The 17428-nt window shown below is 43.5% G+C and overlaps 1 protein-coding gene across 1 annotated transcript in view; it reads left to right on the top strand.

The window, feature by feature from the left end:
* Fam81b (family with sequence similarity 81 member B) overlaps positions 1 to 17428 on the top strand; it is a 72288-nt gene that overhangs the window by 13373 nt on the left and 41487 nt on the right. The window contains exons 3-4 of the mRNA XM_057789517.1: positions 4623 to 4866; positions 15710 to 15828. Of these exons, the coding sequence (XP_057645500.1) occupies positions 4623 to 4866; positions 15710 to 15828 (363 nt within the window). The remainder of the gene's footprint in view (positions 1 to 4622; positions 4867 to 15709; positions 15829 to 17428) is intronic.

Raw genomic sequence — 17428 nt, forward strand, 5'->3', positions numbered from 1 at the left:
TATACGAATTCTCTCAAATTGGGAAGAGGGTAGTTGTGCTAATTCAGCATTTTTGTCAAAACTATCAGCAATCAAGAAAGTTACCTGAATCGTTTGTTCAAAGGACCAGGCCCTTTTACTCTGACCTTATCTCAGACAGACTCCTGTTTTTTCAAGGCAGGTGTACATCAGCTGATGTGGTTGTTAGTGATAAGACAGTAAGGAAACCACCGAAAGGTTCTCTCACAGAGATGGAGCATCTACAAGAGTCCCCAGCAGAGGGGAAAAGCAGCAGACTGGGTGCGGCCAGGAATAGAGAAGTGGGTAGTGGAAAAATCATGTGGAAGGACGTAGCTCAGGGAAGGGAAGCCTGTAAACTGGAACCGCCTAGGAGTTTAGAGTAGAAGAGGAGGTGAGGAGGGCCAGGATGTATAACAGGTAAGGTACATATGAATAGGGACTGAAGAAGGTTAGAGGCTAGCATGGCCTTTGAAGTGGCCCTTTGTGGCAGGCAGATACCCAATTCACTGGTTCCTGAGATTTGCTTTACTTCAGCTTGAGCTGAGCCTGAGCGAAGACTGTCATGATGGGGTTACCCACTACCTTCAGGGGAATTGGGGCTCCTTTTTAGACCTGACAAAGGTCATACTTGTTCTCAAGCTTCAGGCTCCTTTAAAGTTTCAATTATTTTTCAAGGTGGCTAAAGCTGTATGTGGCCCCAAGTCCCATGTAGAACTAAGTATAAAATTCTGTGCTCTCAGAGCAGCCTCAGCAGGGATTCTAGTGTCACTAGGACGCCTGGGCTGAGCGGAAGGCAACATGTTCCCTTGAACCAAAGACTGCTCGAGGAGTTAGATAGATCTCTTTTACCATATTGCAGGCCCTGGGCCTCCAGTCAATGGTGGGCAGCACCTAGGATTCGGTAGAGTCAAACTTGACAAAGCGACAGGATCAAGACCCAGGTAGACAGTAAGATAAGGTAGGGCCAAGGTAGTCAACAGGATCGGATAGAGACCCAGGTAGACAGTAACACAAGAGACCCAGGTAGACAGTAAGATATGGTAGGGCCAAGGTAGTCAACAGGATCGGATAGAGACCCAGGTAGACAGTAACACAAGAGACCCAGGTAGACAGTAACACAGTATAGGGCCAAGGTAGACAATGGGATAGGATTGAGGCCCATGCAGACAGTAATGTAGAGTAGGGCCAAGGCAGACGATGGGATAGGATTGAGGCCCAGGTAGACAGTAACAAAGAGTATGGCCCAGGTAGACAGTAATGTAGGGTAGGGCCAAGGTGAACAATTCACTTCTTTTCTAAGTGATGCTAGTGAGGATGTAATGTTAGCATCTAACATCTGCAGCAGCTGCTTCACCCCATTTTAGACACCTACTGACACACTGTACATCTCTAGCTGACAGGCAATACCAGCAGAGTGCCTATAAGTGCCTGGCATCCATAGGATTGTAGGGAAATGTGGTGTGGTTAACTCCTAGCTTAAACTAAACTGCTGAGACTGCCTTCTCCCTGTGACACATAGGTATGCCCACATAGATACATATCAAATCATCCAGTCTAATTTTCCTCATCCAAATCGTGAGCTGTCACTTAATTTCTAGAAAACACCCAAATCTCTATATCTAGATACATTTCAGGCTATCCAATAGGCCACTTTGTATAAACGCATCTAGTGTTTTTAATTGCAATTTTAATTAAATCCAAATTAGAACCTGCAGAACATCTGCCTTTCCCAAGCTCATTTCCAATCTCTCTTAACTTCTGGGTCCTTAATCTCTATCATGCCTGTGCTCCCCTTGTGTCCAGAATCACATCTTAGTCTCAGTCCATTCCATATTTCAGATAAACCACTGTTTTTGATAAAACACCAAATATTTTCCCACAGTGTCTGTGGATTGGGAGTCCAGAGGGTTCACTAGGTTATTTGGGCTCAGTTGCCTCACAAGGTTGTAGTGAGTTAGCCCCCAGAGGCTAGGGCTGCTCTTGCAATGCCTGAGCTTGCTAGCACATGGCCAGGAGACCCCCTCAGTTCCAGGCTGTCTGATGCACCAGTCTTTCCATAGCCACACAGACTGTGTCTAAGTCGAGAATACGTCCACATCCCATGGTTTCAATGAAATAGGTAGAAGTGCCAAGATAAGTCCTCCAGAATTTCTCATGTTAAAGAAGGAAGGCCGAACAAGCTCAGTTGGTAAACATCATATTCTTCACCCTGTTTTTCTGTTTAAAATACAAACATGGTATGACAAGGTGGTACGAGTACCTTCAGGCTGCAAGGAAAGGTGTACTCTGTGTGGCTATGGCTCAGAGGAGCCTGCCCACTTGAGGTCATTTTAGTCTACCACACCACTGCTGGGCCAGCTCCCTTGAGGCTTCTGCTTACATGACCACAGATCTCTTATGACCACAGATTTTCTTATGTCATTCTTCTGTAGTACCTATTATACACACCCGTGTAGAACACTAGCCAGCACTTGAAGTCTTTGGAACACCCTTTATAATGAGCACTCTTGCAGAAGCTCAGTGTGTTAAACAAAAGCTCCAACAAGAAAGACCCCTTTACTAGACCACAGTATAATGGAAGTCCCCAAGGAAATTCAATATCATTGCAGACTAGTTTAAAATTAATATAATTCTATCCAAATCTAATGAAATTGGAGCCTTTTAAGAGGTCAAAAATCTGCACTCAAGTGTTGGAAGGGGCCGATACTGGGATAAAATAATCAAGTGCTTTAGCCATGTCTGGAATGACCTCAGACCAGTTCTTTACCTATTCTACATAATCTATTTTCCTTTCTTGTGAAATTAATATAATACTGTTAAACACTGATAGAATGTAACACAATGTAACTCATCAAGAGAAAGATACTGTATACAATGTTTTCCAGCTTTGTATGGCTATAGAAAGCTTTTGCAGTGGCTAATTTTACTTACTATTCCAAGACAGAACCTCATAGAAACTCTCCCAAGTCACTTTGCACATTCACATAGTGTGTGTGTGTGTTGTGCACGTGTGCGCGCATGTGTTGGCTAGAGGTTAACATAAAGTATCTTTCTCAACCATCCTCCACATTATATTTTGAGACAGGGTCTTGTAGTAGGAGGCCACTCATTCATTCCTGACTGCTCAGTCCCTAAATAACCACTCTTAAAGGGGCCCCATCATTAAGCTGTGGTTAACTCTGTTCTTTTGTATCTAGAATTCCTTTCTAAGCTTTCTCAGGTTTTATGTGGATTTAGCTAGCAAATGTTGGGTGCCAGTTTGTAACAGGAGGTCACTCATTCATTCCTGGTTGCTCAGCCCCGAAATAACCACACAAAAACTATATTATTTGCAATACTGTTTGACCAATAGCTTAAGCATATTTCTGGCTAACTCATATCTTAAACTAACCCATTTCTATTTATCTGTGTATAACCACATGGCTGTGGCTTACCAGGTAAAGTTCCAGTGTGTCTGCTCCTGGCAGTGGCTAAATGGCATCTCACTGACTCTGTCTTCTTTCTCCCAGCATTCAGTTTAGTTTTCCTCACCTACCTCTGTTCTGCCCTACTATAGGCTCAAGCCAGCTTTCTTTATTCATTAATGGTAATCACACCATACTGAGGGGAATCCCACATCAGGGTCTTTCACTGATCATGGAACTCACTGATTTGTCTAAACTGCCTGACCAATAAGTTCCTGGAATCTCCCTGCCTCTGTCCCCCATGGCAGAAGTCACAGGCATACACCACTGTGCCTGATTTTGTGGGGGGGTTCTGGGAATATGAACTCAGGTCCTCATGCTCACACATCGGCCATTTTAGCTACTGATCTCTCCAGGTCCTCCATTTGGCATTTTTAAAATTATATATAAGAACTTGTATTTTTTCAGATTAAAATAAAATTTGTATACAAGAGTATATAAATATATAAGTCATTAAAGAAGGCTTCTATCATCTTAGGTCTACTATAAATTTCTTTGCAACTATTACCATTTGGACTTTAAAATTTGTCATCATTGAGTATGAAATAACTCTAGCTTGAGAAAAGTGTTTAAATATCTCATAGGAGAGAAAATGAAAAAGTAGTGGTGAGAAAATGAGTTCAGGCTCCCAGCCCCTTGATTTGGATGAAAATGACTCCCATGGGCCCATTCTTACATGCTTATTCCCCGGGTGATGAACTGCTTAGAAAGAATTAGCAGTTTTCAACCTGTGTGCTGTGAACCTTTTGGGGTTGCATATCAGATATTTTATATTATGATTCATAACAGTAGCAAAATTACAGTTATTACGTAGCAACGGAAATAATCTTATGGTTGGGGGTCAGTACAACATGAGGAACTATGTCAAAGGGTCGTAGCATTACGAAGTTTGTAAACTACTAGATTAGGAGGTGTGGCTTTGAGATTCCTTCTGTCCACTGCTTGTTAGTTGTTAGTCAGGATATAAAGCTCTCAGCTACTTTGTACTTGAATGTCGCCACACTTCTTAATGTGATGATAATGAACTAAACCTTTGAAACTGTGAGTCTTTAATTCAATGCTTTCTTTTATAAGAGTTGTCTCTTCATAGCAGTAGAACAGAGACTAAGAGAGCCCTCCTACTCATCCTTGTAACCCTGTGGTGTTTCTTTTGACCAGGGGTCCCCCCTTTCTTCCTGTCATTCCAAACAACCAGGCATGTCCTCTGGAAGACAGATTGAATAACCAGGAGCGCACCATAGCTTTCCTTCTTGAGCAAGCCTTCCGCATCAAAGAGGACATCTCCACTTGCCTCCAGGGGGCCCAGGGCTTTCGAAAAGAAGAATCTCTTGCCAGGAAGTTACTAGAAAGTCACATCCAGACCATCACTAGTATTGTCAAGAAACTCAACCAGAACATTGAGGTAGGTCTGTGTCCACATGTTGATATCACAGCTGAACAAGGGTTACCAACCACCAGAGTCATTTTCAATTATAGAAATGTGTTGCTACTGCTTCAGAAAAAGAGTTAAACTTTTTGACTATAAGTTATGATAAAAAATAATAAAACAAAAACCTTACCATAGAAAATACTAAACACCTATTTTCTGACAGTAAAGAAAATGCTTTAGTATATCAAACATTGTGCTAAAAGACTTTATTAGTCTAAATCCATAAGACTGTGATAATTCGAGTAGAGCTTTATATGCATCAACACACTGAACCTAACAACCCTCTTCCCAATACTCTTTTCTGCCAGCCTCTCAGCTGTGCACTGCTGTTCTCTAGTTAGACCATTGCTGGGGTCCAGCCCCAACATAAATTATCTCTCGGACCAGAGTAGAGGCGTGGAAATAAGTGAGGCACAGTTCACACAGCAACATCAAGGGCAAGAAGAGTCCCAGGGTTCATTCAAATCCTGAAGATCACCTGAGTTTATTATCCAAACAGCTTTTATATCAAAGGGTAAACTGAGGGGGAAGTTCATTAGCATTCTGTTTCCGGGGTAGCGGGACTTAAATCGTGTCCGCAACAACACTACAGCAGCTCTGTAACAAAACATAGCCTGAATTAACACCTCTTCCCAGGAGATGTCCATAATTATAAAGAAGGAGCAAAGCAACATTAGCATATCCTGACCCTTTGTTAGGGATGGCGATACTTTGTCTGGAAAGACTAGGTGACCTCCTTCTGTGAGGCTAAGTGGAAACTATGGCCTGAGAGTCTGGATGCCATACAATGTAGAGACATGGTCCTGTATGATGCATAGCTCTACAGACCATCTTCCTGTAGCTGTCCCTACGAATGCTCCTTATTTTCTTCACATTCCTACTCAAGTGCTACCCTAGATGATAGCACTTAGTCCCCTCTGGCCTCAACAGTGTCTGCCTCCCTTCTATTCCCTCTTTATACAAAGTTCTCACCACCCTAGTGCGATCACTGTCTGTCTGTCTGCTTTCCTCTTCCTAAGTACAATCTCCAGGAGGCAAAGATTTTGTTTAGTTCACTTCACATACCAGACCCCTCAAAAAAGATTTTTCAGATGTTAAAGGAAACAAAGTTTTGATCAAACAAGATCCCTCCAGTAAACAATGGGAAGCAAATGCTCACTACAGGCCTTTGGTTAGATTTCTGCCAGTGTTTGCCTTCCAGAGACAGCTCAAACACTTGTAGAACCATCAAAATTGACAGTGTCCTGCACTAGACTTGCCCCCGTCTAGTAACAGTGAAACTTCAGGGCTGATTCTTTTTTAGTAGGAAGAAAATCAGACACCATCCATGGAGTTAACTCAGCATAACTGGCTCCTGAACTCATGTAATGACTGAAGGTATTTATAAACTGGATATTTATGTGTAGGCCTAGTAGAATTCATAGTGCAACTGAGAGAATAGAGAAAGTTAAAAACTCAGCATAAAGTTACAAAACTGAATGTGATTACGGTGTTTATGCACCGGGGCATGCTGACATGTGCCTGTAATCTCAGGAGTTCGAGGCCAATCTGAACTACACTATGAGACCTTGTCTTGCAAAATCAAAAGTTGAAGGTAAACTCAGTGGAGAGCACTTGCCTGGCTTGTAGAAGTCCTGAGACTGATCCCCAGGGCCACAAAAAAAACATTTAAAATGTTAAGGTAATTTAATTCACTATGGCAAAACAGAAACTACTGGGCTAACATTAGTAAATAACTCAGCTAATGAACATTGTATAGGGAAATGGAAGCTATTCCAATATATATAGAAAATATATAGAAAACTATACACACCAACTCAGTTCATTTGCACATTGGTCCTAAAAATATATTCAAATATGAAATAAAACTTAACTCAAGTCCTTGAAAGAAATGGAGAGGGTTGTTTTACCACAGTTGCAGCAGTTAAGTGGCTTTCCTCTTTCAAAAGTCAAATGGATTTTTGAGACATGCTGGCCTTGAACATGACTTTCCATTCCCAATGGAGGGTACAGGCATGCACTTACAGTTAGAAATAAATAAATTTAACCAGGAATTTACTGGGAGCTCACCAAAGCCAGCTTGACTGGGACTGAATAAGCATGGGATCAAACTGGACCCTCTGAATATGTCTGACATTTGGGGCAGACTGAAGAGCCAATGAAAACGGCACTGGGATTTGTCTCTACTGCATGTGCTGGCTTTTTGGGATCCTATTCTATTTGGATGCACAGCTTCCTAAGCCTGGATGGAGGGGGTTGGGCCTTGGACTTCCCACAGGGCAGGGTACCCTGCCCTCTCTTAGAACTGGAGGAGGGGGGAGGGAGGGTGAGTGGGAGAGTGGGAGGGAAATGGGAGGAGGGGAGGAAGTGGAATTTTGAATGGTATTATTTATAAAGCAATGAAAAATAAATAAATAAAAAGAATCAAAAGAAAATCATTGCAGCTTCCAGCTGGGACCCAGAGTTCAGGCTTCTGAAATTATGGCAATGGGGGCGGACTCTGGCATCTTTTTTATAGAAGGAGTAAGCATTAGGCATGGACAAAGAAATTTTACAGTTTTGAAGAGAAGCATTTTAAGATTTAAGATTTCTGATAATAAGGTTTTAGCTAAAGTTTTACCCAAACTTACAGATCATCTTCATAGTTAACAGTTTCTACAAGGATCCTCCAACTCTTTTAAGCACAACCGGTTTCACAAAGAGGGAGGTATACTAAGCAAAAAAAGCAGGAAGGCTTTTGGTTAAAGTTTATAGGACGGGATGATTAAGAGTCCCGTACAACGCTATTAGGGACCAGCCTTCCTATGTTCCAGAGTAGGAGCCTGAAGATTAGAATTACTAAGCAAAAGGAATAGGGATATAAGAGAGGCAGAAACACAGAATAGCCCAGGAGGGAAATTCAGTGAATACTGACCCCAGGCACGTTTATTCCCTCAAAAAAGAGATGCAATAGACTTCATTAACATGATAGAAGGAATAGCCTTGAATTCTGTGAGCCTTGGTCCAGGTGCTGTGGACGCACCTCTGTACTCAAAACACTAATTAACTGCACCCTAGGTCCGGTCTCTTTGTGGCCACACCTGCTGTCAACAGTTTTGAAAGAGCAAGAATAAGCTCAAACTCTCTGACCCTTGGTCAAGTTGGAACAGGCCCACATCTGAGGACCTCCACACAACTTCCCATTAAAAGTAAACTTCGGTTGACAGCAATTGTCACTTACAAGTGAAAGGCAAGTTATTGTAAAAACTATCGCTAGCTATAGAGAGCTATAGTAACAGAAACAGACCTTTGGTTGCAGCCGGAGCTGCTGGTGAAAGCAAGGAAGACCCCTGGGAGGCTAAGAAAACTCTTAGCATGACAGGCTGCTCCTGTTTTCCTAGGCTACAACTGTACACACTCACTTTTATTCTCCAGGATTACCCCACAACATATATTCTTGGAAGAGGACTTGCTAGGGTGTAGACATGATAAAATTATACATGTTGCTAAATTGGCTCCACGAGATTTGCACTAATTTACACCTCACTAAGGTTCTGTGCAATGCTTCACACTGGGCTTCAAACTGGGCTTATGCCAACATCTAGATTTATTGTTTCAATCCTTGCTAATGTACAGAAATTAGGTTTTTGAGTTTTTTTTTCCTTGAAGATGTTGAGTTCACTTGTTAATCTGACTATGATAATTTGTATTTCCTCTGCCAATAATCTGCTCATGTACTTTGCTAATACATCTTTTGGATTTTAGTGTGTTTTAATTATGTTTAATATGATAAGCTTGTTTATGTAGTAAGGATGCTAGCCATTGGTACATTGTTAAACCCTTAACAATAAGCAACCACTATTTTTCTGAAAGAAAATCCCTACTCTGTAGCGTCAGACTCCTTTGATGATATATATTTCCAGTATGATTTTAATAACCCTCATGGTGCTGAAAGACCCCCAGTGCGGGGAGACTCTCACTCAAGTCACAGGATAACACTACCCCCCCTTACCCCCTCCCCAGTAACTCACGAGAGACTGTCCTTGCTGAAATCACATGAGGTTTATTTGGCAGGTACCAGTGCACTGGGGCCAAGACTCATAACCCACTCAGGGGAGGAGTTCGATTCCGAGTAACTGGGAGAAGGGGTTTTTAAGGGAAGAAACCACAGCCCAGTAATCTGAAAGGGGTAGGGAGGGCATCACAGAAAATTCCGAAAATGCCAGTGATGATCACAAGGAGGCAACTCCCTGTTTCTCAAGATTATACTCAAGATTACAATCTAACTTTATCTTCAGCTAGTTCCTGAAACTGAACAGGCTAATCCTAGATTTCTGATTCTTCTCTCCTTGCTTAGATTTTTGGCTCTATTTTTCCTGCTAGGGGTGTTCTGGATTTATCTAGGTCATTCAGTGCTGCAGCACACAGAGATAGCAAGAGATTTTACGATAAAGACTAACATTGAGGCCCTTGCTGGCTTTCTGACATCAGCAAACCCTTGGTGAGAACATTTGTTTTGGGAGATTTGTCGTTGTTATTACATTGTTTTATTTTTATTTCACGTTTTTATTGGCTCATTGGGAGTTTCATATCATGCACCCCAATTCTGCTCACCTCCCGGTCCCCCCATATCCTCCCCTCATCCTTGCCATACACTTCCCACAAAAAGAGACATATCAAGTATAAGCAAGTGTTGAGTCCGACATCACAAATGATGGGGGGACAGACCACCAAAGTCTATAGAAGCAAGCTTTATTCCAGAAAAAGAAAAAAAACTCACCACGGGGCACACAAGCTTATCAGCTATAGCTGTGACCACAGCCAGAGACCAGCTTCTGTAGCTGTGGCAATGGACTGCTTTTCAGCCTCCTCTTATAGTAAAATGAACCCTAGGTTTTATATTTTTTTAGATCCCCGGCAGAAGTAGGCAGCAAAAATGCTGTAGGTCCCAAATGGTGGTAGCAGGCCATGTGGTGGCAGACAGCAGGCCCTGGGAGCAGCCAGTCCCAGGCAGAGACGGCTGTCGGTCCCAGAGCAGTGGCTGGTCCAAGGCAGGGAGACACATGGCAGGTGGGCAGGAGAACGAGACATGGATAGACACGACATGCAGAGTGAGGTTGAATATTTATTCAGGGGGTTATGGAGGAGGAAGGGTGAAGGGGGAAGAAAGAGAGAGAGAGAAAGAGAGAGAGAGGAGGAGGAGGAGAAAGTGACAGAGAAGGGAGGAAGCAGAGAAGTGGGGAGAGAGGCAGAAGTGAAGCTGCCTCTCCAAGAGGAAGATGGAAAAGAGAGCGAGCTCAGGCCGGAAGCTGAAGATCAGCCTGCCTCAGCAGATGGGGGAGGGAGTGGGTGTGGCTTGTCTCTCAAAGAGACAGAAAACCATAACACCAGGTATGGGTCAAAGAGCTTTTACAACCTTGGGGTCAGGCTTAAAGTCACATTACATTGTAAGTTTTACAACTTTGGTTATAGGGCATTAATTTAGGATGTTTGTGAAAGTCTGTGGCTGGTCCAGTCACTTTTTACTGTCCCTGAAAGAATGCAAGACAGAGTGTAGAGTCACATAGGGGACAGTTAAGAATTAAGGGAATATAAGCAGAGGGTCCCACAGAGGCAATGTCTGCAGTATCTGCCTAGCTGGGAGGCCGGGAGCCAGGAGACAAATGTTAAAAGTTTACATTTGTGCCTGGCAGTGGTGGTGCACACCTTTAATCTCCCAGCACTGGGGACGCAGAGGCAGACAGATCTCTGTGAGTTCAAGGCCAGCTTGGTCTACAAGAGCTAGTTCCAGGTGAGACTCTAAAGCCACAGAGAAACCCTGTCTTGCAGGGGGGGAGGGGGTTACCTCTGTACACAGTGGCTGCCAGGATTCTCTTAAGGCAGAAAGTGTTTGTTAAAGGTTAACAGTGGCTGTCAGCTTTCTTTCTTTATTTTTCTCCCAAAATGTGTTTGGGCTTACAACTTTATATTTCTGTATTCCTAGTCTGGACCCTTTATTTCTATATTATATTCCTGGACTCTTCAGCAAGCAAGCAAACAAAAGCAAAAACAACAACAGAAAACCTAAAAACAAAACAAAACACAAGAAAAATCTCTTTGCTCCTGCATCTTTTTTACTTCTCCAACACCTCGTCATTTGTCCTGGTGGCAATGGAGGATTGTATGATAAACAATACAAGGTATATAGTAGACCTCTTTTTCCATCAGTTTTACTGGCAAATGTTCATTGCAGTGAGTCACTGGTCTGGTTTAAGCATCTGGATGCTCACTGGGACTCCTGGGATATCCTGTGACTGCTATGAGTCTTGGAGATCTGGCGGTTTTCATTCCGCCAGACCAGTCCCTGCCTCCAGTAGGTCCTAGATGGATCAGGGGCTAGGGTGGGTCAACCCAAAGCCTGAATGAGTTGTAGCCAAGCTGGTCAGTCCAGACTCCTGCAGCCAACTACCTCGGGCCAGGGGTGGACTCAGCTCCCTTACCTGCATGTCTTCAGAGTCAGTTCACCCTGGCTGTGGTGAGGGGTGGGGACCATCTCTCCAATGTGCAGGGGCCAGCTCTCGTGCTTTAGTTTCCAGTGAGAGTCAAGGTCAGTTTTCCCAGGGCCGGCAAAGAGAGAGGCAGCTCAGCATGGCCCTCTGATTTCATCTTGCATGGTTCCTAAGGCCTCCTGAGGTGACGCAGGTCACAGACATACACACTGACCCCAGCTGTAACTGGACCGTGGACTCAGACATGGCTCTCAGCAGCAGCTTAGGCCTGGACAACATCCTGGCTCTGGGTGGAAGGAATGACCACTCAGGTGGAAATGGCTCTGATTGACGGACACCACCAACACCTTAGGTTGTGGCCCTAACCCTGAGTCTCTGTGTTACCTTTGGTGGCAATGCAGGATCTGGACTTCAGCACAAGCCCCAGTCCTGGTAGGACTATGGACCCTGATGTGGTCCTTGGCAGCACCTGTGTCTGGATGTCACCACTGCCCCAGCAGCCATATGGCCCTGAGACACCAACATGGCTCTCGAACTCAACTGTCTGTATGGCCTTGAAAGGTAACAGGAGTTTCAGACATCAGCAAGGACCCTGACTTGACTTTCAGCTGCAGGTCTGGTCCAGACATCACCATGACCTTGTGTAGCAATTTAGGCCACTCAGATCTGGATGTGACCCCACCCTTGGACACCAACCTGGATTCAGGTGGCTGATCTGACCCTGGGCATCCTAAAGGCACTCAGTGGCAATAGGAGCCACAGACATCAATCTGGACCCTGAATGCTATAGGGTCACAGACCCAGACATGGCCTCAGACCCTAACTTGGTCGTCAATATCTTATCTCCAAGTGTTAGCCCCAGCCACTCAGATCAGGATAGCGCTGGTATCAGCATGGCCCCTGGACAAGCAACAAGGCCACAGGTTGTGGCCCAGAACCCAGGCTTCCTTTGGCCTTTGGTGGCACCATGGGACTTGGGCATCAGCATAGACCTCAGCTGCTGTAGGACCATGGACTCAGACATGGTTCTCGGAAGCAGGCTAGGCCTGGTTGTCATCATGGTCCTAGGTGGCGGCAAAGGCCTTCCAGATCAGTAAGCTTCCAGTGGCAGTGTGGATCAGGGACCCAAGCATGGACTCAAGAGGTGGCCTAGCCCACTGGAATCAGCCTAGAACTCAACGGCAACAGGAGCCGTGGATATCAACACGGACCCTGGCTACTGTAGGACCAGGGACCCCGGCACAGCCCTTGGCAGCAGCCCAGCCTGGACAGACCTCCCCCTCAGTCTCCTCCTCACTGCCCTTCACCACGGCCCCAGGCAGCAAGCAGCCCTCCCACTTCTGTCAACTCCTCACTGTCTTCATTTCTTCCTTTCCGAGTCTTTCCGCAGAACCATTCCACTTCTCTCTCTCCATTTCTTCACTACACATGGCCTTACTGTAATAAGGCCCACATGCCTGGGGCCACAAGGCACCAGGCAAGGTCCTAGCTGGCAGAGCCTTGAGGACCCCAGCTGGCTAGACCCAGTCTAGGCAATAAAATTTGTAATGGCTTCCTGTGCGTTTTTTAAATTTTTTTTATTGTTTTTATTGTTATGTATTTTCTCTCCCTCCTCTTCTGCCCTCTCCAATGATCCCCACACTCCCAATTTACCCAGGAGATCTTGTCTTTTCCATGTAGATCCTGTGCGTTTTTATCTTGTTTTTAAAGTCCATTTACATGTTTCATATAAAGTTAAACATTCAAATATTCTGCTTTGCAACTAAAAGGTAACCAAAATTACTGACACCTTTTGTCATGGTATATAAGGTCTTTTTCATTCCTATCATTCACTTTTTAAAAACACCTTTTGCCTGGTAAAATTTACCAAGTTTATTAAACACAGTTCAGGCATTTTTCTTCTCATCTTTGTGTGCTGTGGCACCATAGGGTTGATGGAAATCATAATGGAAATATTAGTGCCGTAAGAAGAGTTGTAGCAGGCTCTCTCTGACCAACAATCCCCAAATCATGACACGGAGACTTATTATTAATTATGAATGCCCGGGCTAATCTTATGCTTGTCCTACTAGCTATTATAAATTATCTTAACCTGATTCTCTTCATCTGTATTTTGCCTCGGGGCTTTTAAACTTTCTTTCATTCTATATGTCCTACTTCGTGTCTGGCTGGATGGTGGCTGCTTGGCTGCCTTGCCCCAGACATCTACCTCTCTTCCTCCCTTGTTCTCTTTCCCTCTTCTCTCTCGAGCCTCGATTCCTCCTCCTCCTACTTATCCTCTCTGCCTGCTGGCCCTACCTATCCCTCTCCTGTCTAGCTATTAGCCATTCAACTTTTTATTAGACCAGTCAGACTTTAGTGGGCAAGGTAAAGCAGCTACATGTTTTACATAATTGAACAAATGCAGCATAAGCAAATGCAACACATCTTTGCATAGAGTGATATTCTGCAATATAAACAAATGTATCACATCTTTCCATAGTTAAACTAATATTCCACAACAAGGAGTCAACACCACAGAGCAGGGATTTTCTCTCAGAAAAAATACTGGTTATTTATTGTTAAATGTCTTACTAAACTCAACTATGCTCTTTTTTTCTCAGCTAAATGTTTGTCAGTATACACTGAAGTTGTCAACTAAAATATTATTTTTAATGGATATGTATTTTTTCATTTTTCAGTTAATAGTTACAAATTAATATAAAATATTTTAAAACCATTATTCTCAGCACTACCAACTTGGTACTACAGGGAATGCCAGAACACATTTGAGATACAACTAACAGGGATAAAATCTGAACACACATAAGAGCTCTTTCACAGTCTCTAAGGAATGAATGTGGAGTAGACCCTTTTCAAAATGATGTCTAGTTTGGATCTTGTCTCCTCCATTATTTGGTGACTCATTTTAAATTTCTTTCATATCTGTCTATAGGTAGATAGATAGATAGATAGATAGATAGATAGATAGATAGATAGATAGAGATAGATAGATAGATGATACATAGATATTGTAAGAAGCCTCTATTCTAATAGGTTTCCATATGATCCTTCAAATGGCCCTTAGTGTTAGCTGTTGCCTGGTCCTCCCCATGTTCCCTCTCTTTCTCCTTTCCTCCTGCTTCCTCCTGCTCCAATCTACACTATGTCTCTTCATAACCATATATTTTATTTTTCCTTCCTTGAGAGATCCTTCCCTCCCCCCTAGACCCTTACACCATCCCTAACCTCTGTGCTTATATAGATGTAGCATGCCTGTTGAATATTTAAAATAAAATAAAAGCTATCATCCACATATAAGAAATACATACCACATTGGTCTTTGGGGGGGGCATTTCCTCACTGAAGATGATTTTTTTTCTAGATCCATATATTTACCTGAGAATTTCATGATTTTATTTTTTAACAACTGAATAATATTCTATTGTGTAGAGGTATGGCATCTTCATTACTCATTCATCTGCTGATGAACATCTTGGCTGTCTCCAGTCTCTGGCTATTAAGAATAGAGCAGCGATGACACGGGGGCAAGTGTCTCTGTAAGCAGGATGGAGAGTCCTTTGAGCATGTGCTCAAGAGTGGTGTAGCTGGATCTTGAGGAGGATCTGTTCCAGCTTCTTAAGGAACAGCCATACTGATTTTCATAGTAGATGCCAATGTTTTTTGATTGAGAGATTTGACATAAAGCCTCGCTTTCTGTCTAGTGTTCAGAAATTATTAAGACTTCATTAGCCCCTGGCAGCACTCAACTGAAACTACATCAGTGATGGAGGAAGGTCATTGGTTAATTAATAAAGAAACTGCTTGGCCTCATAGGTTAGAACATAAGTGGGTGGAGTAAACAGAACAGAATGCTGGGAGGAAGAGGAAGTGAGCTCAGATGCAGGGCAGCTCCTCTCAGAGCCAGACGAGATGCAGCCAGCTGCCAGGTCAGACATGCTGAATCTTTCCCGGTAAGCGCACCTAGTGGTGCTATGCAGATTATTAGAAATGGGCTAAATTATTACGTGAGAATTAGCCTAGAAGAGGCTAGATATAATGGGCCAGGCAGTGTTTAAAAGAATACAGTTTGTGTGTTGTTATTTGGTGGCATAAGCTAGTCAGGCAGCCAGGAGCTGGGTGGCAGGAATGCAGCCCACAGCTCCTTCAACACATCAGCCTCCTTTAGTTAATACAACTTTCTCTCCCTCCCTCCCTCCCTCCCTCCCTCCCTCCCTCCCTCCCTCCCTCCCTCCCTCTCCCTTTCCCTTTCCCTTTTCCCCATCTGCTTAGCCACAATTTACATTTTAATGATGTTCTCTCACCATGAGTATTGTGAAATTAATGACAATCTTAACTAAAAATTACAGATCCTGGAAGACCAAATAAGAATTCGAGACCAGGTGGCCACAGGAACTAACTTTGCCGTGCAGGATCTAAACATCAAACACCTACAAGGAGTTGGAGACCTTCGAGGAAGAGTAGCCAGGTGAGAAGTGTGTTTGGCCGTCTAACAGCCACAGACGTCCACAGATGTCCACAGACGTCCACAGACATCCACAGAATTTCTCTCAGCTGAGTTTCCCATTTTAAAAGATGAGCTAAGTGGATGACCTGTAGTTGAGAAACTGCCTCATAAAACTTTGAAAGTCTGATGCTTGCTTTCAGTTCCATGAATTCTTCTAGAAAATATCCAGTTTGGGGCTAGTGGAAGTAACCAGGGTCTTGTCTTTACAGTCTTCAACTGCCCAGATGTCAACAGTTATACTCAGAACACCCACATAATACAAAATCCCCACATGCATTGTATTAAGAGAAATAATCTATTTAAAGTATGCAATGATTACATACAAATCAGCCAAACAGATGAGTTCTGAGTAACGTCTTTTGTATGAGACCTTTAAATCAAGAGTTAATAATAGTGTATGAAACAGGAAAACAAACTGTCTAATGACAATGGTAGAAACACTGACGGACATACCAGAAGTTAGGTGATGGCAATGTCTGGACTGGCCTGACAGACACATGAGAAATTACTTGAGGGTCCATTAGTATGGGTATCTTCCACCTTTACATATTCTGCCAGATCTATTTCCTCGTTCCTTGAATTTTCCAACTTCATCTTATTCTTTCCAAAATGTAAATTACCATGAGACTCAGATGTCTGACACTGTAGTCAAACTTCCCTTCGTCTGCTTACGCAGCTGGCACGGGATACCTGAAACTAGGTATTTATAAGAACAAACACTCAAGGTCTCACAATTGCAGAGACTGGGATGGGAATCCATACCCCAAGACAGCAAGTGCCATTGCCTTGTAAGGTCTGCATCTTCCAGGGAGAATAAACATGTTCTTGTGTGGCACAAACCTGAAGATGCCCTTGAGGGCCTTCATTTGGTTCATCCGGGAGGCACTCCAGTGGTCTAGCGGCTGTCGGTTGCCTCAGTTGATGCAGGTGGAGCTGAGAGCTCACAGACAGCCTGTTCTACACAGTGAGCGTCATGGCTTCCAGAATTCCAGTCTCAACACAACCAAAAACAAAATCCACAACACATCCAACTCATTCATCATTTACCATACGCCAAGCTAAGATTCAGCAGCTCTTTCCTATGCACCTGGGAGAACCACCTCTGTCAACAGCTTGCCAGCAATGAGGATAACACCATCCTGAATGCCTGGTATGCCACAACCATGTTGAAACCACACTGGGCAGAAGGGGCTGCTCCAAGGATGTAATACTAAGGATGAGTTTTGAAAGACCTGCAATTATGAACTAAGAAAGATGGGAAAGACATTTCACACAGAAGGGAAAATGTGTGGAAAAGAAGAAAGGGAGGTCCACTGAGGCATAATCCAAGGCCTGCCCGGGAGGAGAATATTCTGGTTATGATATTCTGAAGTATGCATCTCTTAAAAGATGGGAGATAATACTAATGAAACAACCAAAGTTGAAAAGCAAGGGGCTTTGTGGGCTGAAGTAAAGGGTTTGAACTCCATGTGGGTTGTAAATAGAAATCGAGGACTTTTGGAAAAGGGGGTGGTGTATGTTGGGGTGTTCTAATAATACCTAAATTGGTGGAACAAACAGA

This window comes from Chionomys nivalis, chromosome 15 (genome assembly GCF_950005125.1).
Source record: "Chionomys nivalis chromosome 15, mChiNiv1.1, whole genome shotgun sequence".
Lineage (NCBI taxonomy): Eukaryota > Metazoa > Chordata > Mammalia > Rodentia > Cricetidae > Chionomys > Chionomys nivalis.